The sequence below is a fragment of the Arachis ipaensis genome, chromosome B5 (genome assembly GCF_059453495.1).
Source record: "Arachis ipaensis isolate K30076 ecotype BB chromosome B5, ASM5945349v1, whole genome shotgun sequence".
NCBI lineage: Eukaryota > Viridiplantae > Streptophyta > Magnoliopsida > Fabales > Fabaceae > Arachis > Arachis ipaensis.
Window position 1 is genome coordinate 149,283,587 of NC_142440.1, and position 11,069 is coordinate 149,294,655.

The 11,069-nt window shown below is 35.8% G+C and overlaps 1 protein-coding gene, 1 non-coding gene and 1 pseudogene across 5 annotated transcripts; 2 read left to right on the forward strand and 1 right to left on the reverse strand.

Moving 5' to 3' along the window:
• Positions 1-2,862: 2,862 nt before the first annotated feature.
• LOC148566194 (uncharacterized) lies at positions 2,863-3,644 on the reverse strand (annotated as a pseudogene).
• Positions 3,645-6,610: 2,966 nt separating this feature from the next.
• TRNAG-GCC (transfer RNA glycine (anticodon GCC)) lies at positions 6,611-6,681 on the forward strand. Its single transcript has one exon. It is a non-coding gene; the product is annotated as a tRNA-Gly (tRNA).
• A 171-nt stretch (positions 6,682-6,852) lies between these two features.
• On the forward strand, positions 6,853-10,755 carry LOC107644417 (cell division protein FtsY homolog, chloroplastic). Of its 4 annotated transcripts, XM_088487693.1 has the most exons (13): positions 6,853-7,001; positions 7,116-7,473; positions 7,606-7,710; positions 7,851-7,924; positions 8,028-8,086; positions 8,396-8,433; positions 8,530-8,650; positions 8,821-8,889; positions 8,984-9,066; positions 9,417-9,485; positions 9,734-9,796; positions 9,916-10,054; positions 10,468-10,755. In XM_088487693.1, the coding sequence occupies exons 2-12, from the start codon at positions 7,147-7,149 to the stop codon at positions 10,027-10,029; spliced, it is 1,122 nt and encodes a 373-aa protein (XP_088343819.1). In that variant the 5' UTR covers positions 6,853-7,001; positions 7,116-7,146; the 3' UTR covers positions 10,030-10,054; positions 10,468-10,755. The 4 variants fall into 4 exon arrangements, with proteins under 4 accessions (XP_088343819.1, XP_088343818.1, XP_020958640.1 ...); XM_088487692.1 differs by lacking the exon at positions 6,853-7,001 and having other exon boundaries at positions 7,041-7,473; positions 10,453-10,755; XM_021102981.2 differs by lacking the exon at positions 6,853-7,001 and having other exon boundaries at positions 7,041-7,473; positions 10,465-10,755.
• The last annotated feature ends 314 nt before the right edge of the window (positions 10,756-11,069 follow it).

The following is an 11,069-nucleotide window of genomic DNA, read 5'->3' on the forward strand; positions in this document are numbered from 1 at the left end:
TGCTATATGGATATTATGTTGTTTAGGGAATGTGGAACTTTAGTTATTTTGGTTAAGTTTGATGTTATAATTAGGTTTTGATTTGAAGTCTACATAATACTCAGGGTTGATTTAGAGATACTATCAATTTTTTTGGTATTTGTTTTAGTATCAAGTTGAAAAAACACACATGGTCTTGTGAGTGAAACTCTGGAGCTGTTCATATTTTGGAGTAAACTTTTTGTGGAACACTCATGCTTTGGTTTGTGAATCAATAAATCGCTTTATATATTAGTTTCAACTTTTATGAGTGCAATTCTAAATGTGTCACATATTTGAATATTTATATTGTTATCTTCATAGACATGTGTTTCACAATTACATAATAATACAATATGATAATATCTCAATACACTATTTTAACTTCTACTAACTACATGAAATAACATAAATTAAGTATAACTAAATTAGAGTAAATAACCATAACATGAGTTGTTGTCTTCAAACAAGATGATTACCTTAAAATAAGAGTAACAAAAAAAAGCATGTTCGGATTTCCTGCAGTGCTAGATTGAAACAGTATTGCATATGTGCCACAATGACATCTGGGTGCTACAAATCTTTTCTTGCCTTGGTTTGCCTTTTTCTCTATACTCCCAGTGGAACCCAGAGTCGGACTCCAGCACAAATTCTTCCCAGCTTTACTGTTTTCCTCCACGGTTCTTGAAGAAGAGTCTCTGACTTTCATAGCCATATTCTTCTTTAGGAGAAAAGCCCTTATCTTCACTCTACACACAATGAAGAATAAGAAAAAAATCCTAAATAACTATGAACACCCAGGAGATAATTGCTCTTTATGAAACGCAACGTTTCAACAAAGGTCCAGGAGGCAATTTGTCTCAATTATGAAGGAGAGAAACCCACGTGGACAAGTTACTGACACATCAGCAAGTGACCTGCTTGGAACCGGTTGCAGGGACTGGAACGTACATATATTAAAGTAGATAGGGACCAATTTGGGTTTTTAGATTTCTTAGGGGGTGGGAAGTCCATCAGGCAAATGGTTAGGGACCGGAAAGGGCATTTACTCTTTTTAATTCTTTTTCTTCTTCTTCTTCTCAGAAATTCAGATAAAAGGACAAAACATTATTATTTTAATTTTTATTTAAACATTTAAAAGTAGTGTCTATATGTGACTGCAAACAAATTTAAGGAGAAATTACTTAAATAAAATAACTTTTTAATATTATTTATTTATAATTTTTTAAAAGATGTATTTTTTTTAATTTTGTTTTAATTTTATATAAGTTGTTAAAAGCACCAGCGGATTCAAAATTTATACGTAAACTATGAGATCTTATTATGATTTTACATACAAATTGAAATAGAATATATATAAACTGCTATAATATTTTACACATTATAAAATTATTACTAGAAGAAATAATTTTATAATATGATATTAAGCTTTTTATGATCTAAAGATTTAAAGTTTAGTTAGCATCAAGAAAAAAAAATCAATACTAGACAAATTGTTGGAAAATATAGCATAAGTTCATTGTACTAGTTAGTAGTAGATCCTATACAATTTAGTTAGAAGTTGTTACGGATGATTAGTCTAACTGGCTAGATGATTAAGTTAATTCATTGATATAGTTAGTTCTAAACCATTCTGCAAGTTCTCAATTTCTGAACTTGGAACTCATCTTATTCTCTTTTTCCTCTTCAATTTACCAGCTGGTTCTAAGTTTTTATATAGTGCAGTGGGTGTTTTTTCCACTTGTTCTCTTTCATCTTCTCCGATTCACTCACACGACAGCGTTGATGAGAGTGCTTTGCTTCGGTTCCATTGAAGTGTCGACTCCGATCACGAGTTTACACGGATTGAAGGGAGGTGCTCGTTTTTGTTGAGTCTCAAGGGGATTAGCGTCTTTGTCCTATTTTCAATTTCTCTTGCGCACGATTCCTAGTTCGTGGAACTTGCTTTCACAACATTTTGTCCGATTTTGACTGCTTTGCTGAAAGAATGGTTGATCCACACGCTCCTTGCTCCGATTTGGAAAATCCTCGATTCTCCACCGCTGAATCTTAGAATTTCATGCTGATGATGCATCACTTTTTGACTATGCAATCTCAATTTTCTCCTTCCGTCAGATCCAACTCCAATCTCAATTAGGATCCTTCTAGTCAATTTTTTTCATGCGAGTGAAAATCCTGGTATCTCACTCACTTCCATTCCCCTGAACAATCACAAATTATCATTCTTGGTCTCGTTCTGTGACAATTTTTCTAAAGACGAAGAACAAATTTCTATTTGTGAATGGTTCTCTTCCCAAACCTAATAAGAATGACCCTACTTTTGAGGCTTGGGAATGTTGTAATTCTTGTATGCTTTCCTAGCTTCATGCTTCTCTTATTTCTAAGATTTTCGGTTGTGTGTTGTGGTGCAATGTTGTCGCGGATCTTTGGCGAGATTTAAGTCATCAATTTTACAAGAATGCACAAAATGAAAAATGGATACCAGAATGCATTTTTTCTTAATCTATGTAAACTGCGACAGGAGTCCCGCGGTTTATGAATACACGTAATCCGCTATAGGGGTGTCGCGGATTACGTGCAACTAAAAATGAGCATAAACCGCGACAGGGGTGTCGCGGTTTACGTGTTGGCATAGAATGTGCATAAACCACGAGAGGGGTGTAGCGGTTTATGCATTAGTAAACAATTTATATAAACATAAAACAAAGTGTGTGGTTAATAAAAAAAATACGCTACATACACCTAATTCAATGGAAATAAACTAAGTACAAACACATATAATAGAAAAGTACATGGTAAATCCGACATACATAGGTATCATCAATGAAACCATAAAATAGTAAGCTACGACTCCTGCCTGTCCTCATCCTCGTCGTCAGAGTCATGTCCAAATGCGCCCAGGAGATGCGACCATGTACCACATTGGGCGGTCCGTCTCACTCTGGCGGGCCTCTGGCGCTGCTGTGCTGGAGGATCGACCGGCATGCCCACGCCATATGCAGATGCAGGCGTCCCTCCCATGCCCAACGAACTGTCATACGGACTGCCAGTAGGCTCATTAAGTTCTACATGTAGCTGCGGGTGGAATCCATGAGGGTCAGACATCTGCGGCTGGTACCGCTGTATATCATCCATATCTGGGTGGTACCCATGCGCAACGTTCATCTGGGGTTGGGTCTCAGGCACCTGATCCTGTGCGGTCTACTGCTGAAAATACGGAGGATCGTCATCCCGGATGAAATCTGCAAAGTCAGAATAGAATTGTGAACTCCCAACCTCGTGGTCCATATCCATCGTGAAAGTAGACCCGCTAGGTCATCATACATCTGGCCATGGATGTCATGGTATATCTAGGAGCTCGAAACATGTGTAAGAGGAACCTCCTGGGTCTCCGCCCCTGCATGCCCAGTGAGTCTATCACCAGGACTAGTAGATGTGCCCCCTGCTAAACCACCCCGACGTTGAGGATGGCCACGCCGAACAGGGTGATCAGCATGTCCGACTCCGTCGTCACTGGATCTATCATCCTGAATCATGTCATCCAGCCATCGCCACTCTTGGTCTGTAGCCCTGGTACCCACGAGTCGCCGCCGCTCCACGCACCTGTTGTCTGGAACGTCTGGCATGGGTACCCTAGAAGGAGCCTGTGACGACCCTCTCTGAACAAAATCCTGGGATATCTCCTCAGCCCTAGGATCGGCAATCAAGAAATCTGGCGACATAAACCTAAGAGACACTCTGTACCACCATCGCAAAAAGTCTGCGGATGCCTCGGGATCAGGCACTCGGGGGATACTTAGGACAGCATCAAACATGTTCTTCCAACTAAGGTTCCATACCTGGTAGTAGCTCGGGAACTATCTCTCCCCACCCTCCCATCCTTGGCATGGAGCCAATCAATATTCGAGGCCGGCTCAGGCTCGTGCTGAACACCACCCAGCTGTGGCAGCACCCTATCCACCTGGTGCCACTCAATGATGGCGAAGTATATCAAGCAAGTACATGCACACCATAACCGACTGTGCTCCTCTGTGCATATATGCGTACGGTCTCCTTCGTAGCATCATCTGGCAGCACCCTAAACCTCTCATGAAAGCAGGTGAAGTGGATTGTATACTGCTTCACCTTATTCTATGGTGGAAGCTCGCCAAACAGTTCCTCAAACCACTCCCATGCCGGTTTTCCTTCTTCCATAAACTTCTCAAAATCAGTAAGGCACTCGGATACCGGTAAACCATCCATGGGCAGCCCAAACTGGTATACTACATCCTGCAGCGTGATAGTGCATTCTCCAAAGGGCATATGAAAGGTATGCATCTCAGGACGCCACCTCTCAATGAAAGCACTAACTAAGGGCTCATCCAACCAAAACTACCTGGTGTTGAGCCTCGCCAGGTGGTACAAACCGGCCCTTTCCAGATATGGAACGATCCTGTCATACAGAGGCATGTTCTGCTGCCTCCGGACACTATATATACACCTAGTCGCCTGGAGCATGTCACAGAATACACCAAACATATAAAAAACCCAACAGTAATAATTTATAGTCATCAACCACATAACTACAATTTTAAAGTTTAAACTGACATACACTTCCTATTTTCTAATCACAAAATTCAATGAAAGATATAAACGATTGAAATAATAATTTAAATACTACATTGTATGATTTAAAATAATAATTTAAATCTAAATTTAAATAAATTAACTAACAATTACGAAACTAAAAATAACCAAAACACCAAAAAATACGAAAAATATTATACAACATACATTAACTAAAAATAACCAAACTAACCTCTTTGTTTATGCTCCCAACAATGTTCGCAACGCCGTTTAGCCTGTATAGACTGCGTGCCTCCGCCATGGTCCCGGCTCCGATCTCAACTCAACTCAACCACTTCTCTCTCTTTTTCTTTTTCTAGAAAACCACTACTTCTCTCTCTAGAAATCTTTCTTTTCCAACACAAATGTAATCCGCGAGACCCCTTCAGCGTATTTATACTAATGCATAAACCGCTACACCCCTCTCGCGGTTTATGCACATTCTACGCCAACATGTAAACCGCGACACCCCGTCGCGGTTTATGCTCATTTTTAGTTGCACGTAATCTGCGACACCCAATAGCGGATTACGTGTATTCGTAAACTGCGGGACCCCCTGTCGCGATTTACATAGATTAGGAAAAAAATGCATTTTGGTATCCATTTTCCATTTTGTGCATTCTGGTAAAATTAGTTTTCATATTATTTAATATGATAAATTGCCCAAAAATTGATTGCACTTGAACTTTTACTATTTAAAATATAATATCTTTAAAATACTATTTTCGTTGAACTAAATTAAAAATTTAATTAATTTACAAATTAATATTTTTTTTATAAATATAGTTTAATAAAGATGAAGATTAATATATAATTATTTTTATATGATGTTAATAGTTAAAAATTATTAGATGATAATCTAGCTAGGCAAATATTAAATTATCTAAACATAAATACTTTTTTCGGCTCATGACTTTTTACCCAAAAGATGACACACACGAAGATTAAGGTATGTGTCGTTTTTCGGATAAAGGGTCAGGAGAGAAAAGAGTATTTATCTATTATCTAAAAATTTTTAAATATCAATTTTATATAAAAATAACTGTATGTAAATTTTCACTTTAACAAAAATGTATTTGATTTGAATGGATAATTTTGCCCTTTGTATTCCTTTATTTGTAATACAACTTACCACTACTACGACGACCATTAATTATAAGACGGTTGCTATTAATTATTGATGAGAGAGAAAACAGGTTAGAGTTCACCCTTAACAGGTTAGACTTATAATAAATAATTCTGAAACTTAATTTGATTTAAAATTTGTTAGGAATTTTGATAATTTAAAAAAATACAAAATAAATAAATACAATTAAATAAAATTAAAGATATTAAATATATAAAAAATGAAGATATATACATGTAGTTAAAGAAATAAGTAGAATAGTAAATAAAAGACTTTAAATAAAATAAAAGATACAAGATCAAGTCCTTGTTATTATACTTTTTAGTACAATAAAATTATATATTTATTGGTCTAAAATGGTGAAAATGGACCTTCTCAATGGTTAAAAAAAATTAAGAGTGTAAAGTGTGATCTTTAATCCTTCATTGTTCTTTTTTTTTATATTTATTTTTAGTTTTATTTATAAAATTAATGGTGAGAGATCACATTTTATTTTTTTAATTGTTAAAAAAAATTGAGAAGATACATTTTTCAAAATGGCCTATCAAACTATTTTCATAAGCTTGAATTTGACATATGAAAAATTTTGAACTTTTAAAATTATTTGGATCTCAAACTATTTTTTGTGGGCCAAACACAAACTTCTCCCAAATTATTTTTAAACCGTTCTCTTTTATATTAATATATCTAAAGAATAAAAATATATTTTTAAAATTTTTAACGCATTAAATCATCTAAAAAAAGTTGCAGCTGCACTCCTAAATTCACAAGAGATTGTGTGTATATGTTTGTGGGATAAGAGAAGTGGTAAGAAAGTTGTCCTTATAGAAATTAAAAACCGATTAACCAAATTTCATCAAAGCACCAGTGGTCTAGTGGTAGAATAGTACCCTGCCACGGTACAGACCCGGGTTCGATTCCCGGCTGGTGCAATGTGTGTTGAGAGCGGTGATGTAATCCAAACTCTGTGTTGGATAGGGTCCTTCACGTTCTGATCCTAATGGATGAACTCAAGTGCCGTCTGAGCTCTTGTCTTTTTTACTATTTTGAAAAGGTTCTCCATACATGTTGTTTAAATGAATATTTTCTCTAAATATTTTATTACATGATGAATTTCTCGGAATAATACAAGTTCGCTTGCAATACATTTGGTTGTAACTACCTCTAACTTACTAATTCTTCAAGAGTACTATATTTATATATATAAGTAATTATCCACATTCGAGAGACAAATCTACCAACAAGTACCTGCGTGCGTTATTTCATGTGCCAAATAATTTCGTTGTGATTAGTTTATTCACTCTAAAATAAACTGAAACGACGCCGTTTAACTTTATCTTTTTTCTTGTTACTTGTTTGGGTTCAGTGAAGTGAAACGCTGTGAAGAAGGGAAAAAAATGGCTTCTTCTTCTTCTTCGATGTGCGCTTCTTACTCTTCAGTAATCTCGAGACCTTTTTATAATTCTCAACCGCAATTCGCGTTCTTCCGTACCGGGAAACTCGGTTCGGTTCCCGATTCGGGTGGGCGGTTCAGGTGTATGGCTGGTCAAACCGGATTCTTCACGAAGCTTGGGAGGCTAATAAAGGAGAAGGCGAAGAGCGACGTTGAGAAGATATTCTCCGGCGGGTTCACGAAGACGCGGAAAAACCTCGCCGTCATCGACGAGCTTCTTCTCTATTGGAATCTCTCCGACACCGATCGAGTACTCGACGAGCTCGAAGAGGTTTAGCTTCTTACGAAATTGAAAAGCTCCTAAAATAATAAAATGCGTAATGTAATGTTATTTGAAAAAGAAAATGGTTTTTTATTATTTACTATTTAAGTTTATGATTTGATGTGTTCATTTTGTGTTCAGGCTCTTTTGGTGTCTGATTTTGGACCAAAAATCACTATTAAGATAGTGGAGAATTTGCGTGAGGATATATTGTCAGGGAAGCTCAAATCAGGCACTGAGATAAAGGTATCATTTCAATCAGCACACACACTCTGATAGAAGAAAATCCTTGCACTTTGATCATTTTATCTATATTACTTAATATACCAGGGAATTTCAAATTTTGTGACATGAAATATGTTATGCATGGATTTGAATGGCTTTAGGAAGCACTGAAACAGAATGTCTTGGATTTGTTGACGACTAAGGTGAGTAAAACTGAACTTCAACTTGGATTCAGGTGAGAGGGCTATTTAACTTTTGATTTTGACATTGTTATGAGACAGCAATTTTTATTAGTTGCCAATTTTGTGCTTTATATTGGATTAATTTGTTATCTTCAGGAAGCCAGCTGTAATAATGATAGTTGGTGTTAATGGTGGTGGAAAGACAACATCTCTGGGTAAGAAAAAGACTTAAGAAATTGACCCTATTATTTGCCTTGTAATGAAACCAAAAATTGCTATGAAACACAATTTTCTTTTATCTTTCTCTCCTATGAACAAACTTATAATCTAAGTTTATTGTGTTTGGTGAGGTTGGAAAAATATTAAACTTTTATGGCATAGAGTAACTAATAGGTTAAAGTTTGGTCGTTGATGCTGTTATAGTGTAACTAGTGCTTAAAAACTCCAATTCTTTTAAGATATGAAGCAGAGGCAAACAGTTTAGAAATTTAAAAGCATGCGAACATGACAGCTCTTTCATGCAGGAAAGCTGGCGTATAGACTGAAGAAAGAAGGGGCAAAGGTTAGATTATGTTACTTGAGTTTGGTTTATGCCATGACTACTTAGGATATGATGGTTAATGCTGGTTTTCTGTTTGTATCTTTAAAAATCAACCAGATACTGATGGCTGCTGGTGATACATTTAGAGCAGCTGCTGGTGATCAGCTAGAGATATGGGCTGAAAGGACTGATTGTGAGATTGTTAGGGCTGAATCAGAGAAAGCCAAAGCATCATCAGGTACAAATGAAGTTAGAGTTCACTCAATTACCACCAGATCTTCTGTTCATTCTTTTTCACATAACTTCATTTCTTACTTTATTTGATTTTATTCTTTAAAAAATTCGATTAAATTTGTTTTAGTCTTTATTGTTATATCTATAGTTGTTACTATATTGTATTACTTGCAGTGCTTACACAAGCTGTGAAAAAGGGAAAAGAACTAGGTTTCGATATTGTTTTATGCGATACATCTGGACGTAAGTGCGAAATTTTACAGATAGCTATTTTGTATTTTCATGAACTACTTTATTGTTTGTAATACTAACGCTGCTGATCACTTTGAATTGTCAGGTTTACACACTAATTACAGCCTAATGGAAGAATTGATTTCTTGTAAAAAGGCAGTGAGCAAAGTCGTTGCTGGTGCCCCTAATGTAAGTCCAAGTTTTTGGCAGTTACTTTTTGCTCTTTTTACACGCATTTTACTTCTGGTGATAGATGTACTTATGATTTGAAAGTGATTTCCCAAGTTTTATTCATATGAGGCTCTGAGGGGTAAGCTTTTAGACTTCCAGACAGAATTTGATGAGCCATTATAGTACTTACAATCTTTGTTAATGTACGAAAACTCTCTATATCTGTATTTTCTTACAATCTGTTCATCTAAATGACTTCTTTATCCCTGTTCAACAAGATTGTGCGCTTTTGACATTTTTAATTCCTCATGGGCTGACACTAACAATAACTTCTTTCTTACCTGAGTTGGCATTGATGATGTCTGCAGGAGATCCTACTGGTTCTGGATGGAACTACAGGTTTGAATATGCTGCCACAGGCAAGAGAGTTCAATGAGGTAAACACTAGTTTATGTTTTGAATTGGATTTTTGTCTGACCAGTTCGAAGTTCTACTAATAGGAATAATAAACTTCATTCTGTCCCTTCCCGTGCTTACATCTTTTATCAAACCGTGACCCAATGAATTGTCTATCACATATTAGTTTTTTAGGGTGTAGTGTGATTATTGCCCCTTAATATTTCCAAATCAATTCGATGTTAGTTGTTACCTAAACTGTTTCAACACTAAAACCTCCAAAGTGCAGGTTGTAGGTGTTACGGGTTTAATTTTGACCAAGCTGGATGGTTCTGCAAGAGGCGGCTGTGTGGTATTCTCTTCATTTCATCTTACTGATCTCTACTATTTTAGGGCTCAACAAATCTAATATTATTTATTTTTGCTGGGGCGATCATGTTGAAATTGTAAGACACTGATATCTGTTGTCAGGTCAGTGTTGTTGATGAGCTTGGAATCCCTGTTAAATTTGTGGGTGTTGGTGAACGTGTAGAAGACCTTCAACCCTTTGATGCAGAGGCCTTTGTCAATGCCATCTTTTCGTAAACCAATGTTAGGTTATGTTAATATGGTATGCGGATTATGATTTGTTCTCGTCATTCCTTTCAAAATTGAAATTGAAATTTTTTGCAAATTTGTCATGGTATAACTGGAATTACACGCATTTTGAAAGTACAGAAAATGGCTAAAAAACTGTCCAAGACATGTCTCTTGTATATCTCTATTTAAGCTTTTGTTTATATCAGTTATCCAAACATACTTTTTACCCCAGCTTCTCTTTCTCTTCTATGGACAGTAATAAAATGCTACCTTGAAAATGTAGAACTCTATGAAAAATGAAATATTAGCATTTTAGTTAAACCAGAAGCACTTTGAATTGTAGCCTTGTGCTTGTAGGACATTTTCTTGCTTGTATTGGCTATTTCAATTTACTTTTCCATACCATTGTTGTATATGTTCTGCTTCAAGATCATTTATTAGCAGAAAAGCTTGGCATGGATATGAAGAGCCAATACCAGGTCATAGGAAAGACTGGCAGTGAAGCCATGCTTAGGAGAGGGAAGGCAATCAAGGCATTACAAAACTGTGTAAATGATTTTGTGGTGCAGAGACGATATTGCTTTTGATGCACGTTAGGGTGTATAGAAACATTTTTCATTCTCTGTGGCTCAGTTTTTGACAACACAAAGGTGTTTATATGATGTGCATGTAAACATGTGCCCCATTGTTTGTAATATATCTGTTTGATTAATGATATGTTTTTCTTGCTTAGATTTCTCAGGTTTTTCAGTTTCAACCATCATCAATTCATCATCTATGCAAATTTGCACTTGTAAAGGAAATTTACCCATAATAATTATCTAAAAGGTTTGGTTTTTGCCTTTTTGGTAACGTTCATACATTACTGAATGGTAAGTAAAATATTACTACATGAATGATGTGGGTGTTATTTAAAATTTATTTAAAAAGTTAATATAAATTTTAAAAACTATTGATATGATTAGAATGGTCTTTACAATGACGTGCTTACATCTCAGTTAATAACAAAGTTAAAAACTTTATAATACAAAATTTTATGTGTAATA

Coding starts and splice junctions, on each gene's coding strand:
- LOC107644417 (XM_088487693.1), top strand. CDS start 7,147: ATGGCTTCTTCTTCTTCTTCGATGTGCGCTTCTTACTCTTCAGTAATC. Junction 7,925..8,027: donor GAACTTCAACTTGGATTCAG/GTGAGAGGGCTA, acceptor TGTTATCTTCAG/GAAGCCAGCTGTAATAATGA. Junction 9,486..9,733: donor AGGCAAGAGAGTTCAATGAG/GTAAACACTAGT, acceptor TCCAAAGTGCAG/GTTGTAGGTGTTACGGGTTT.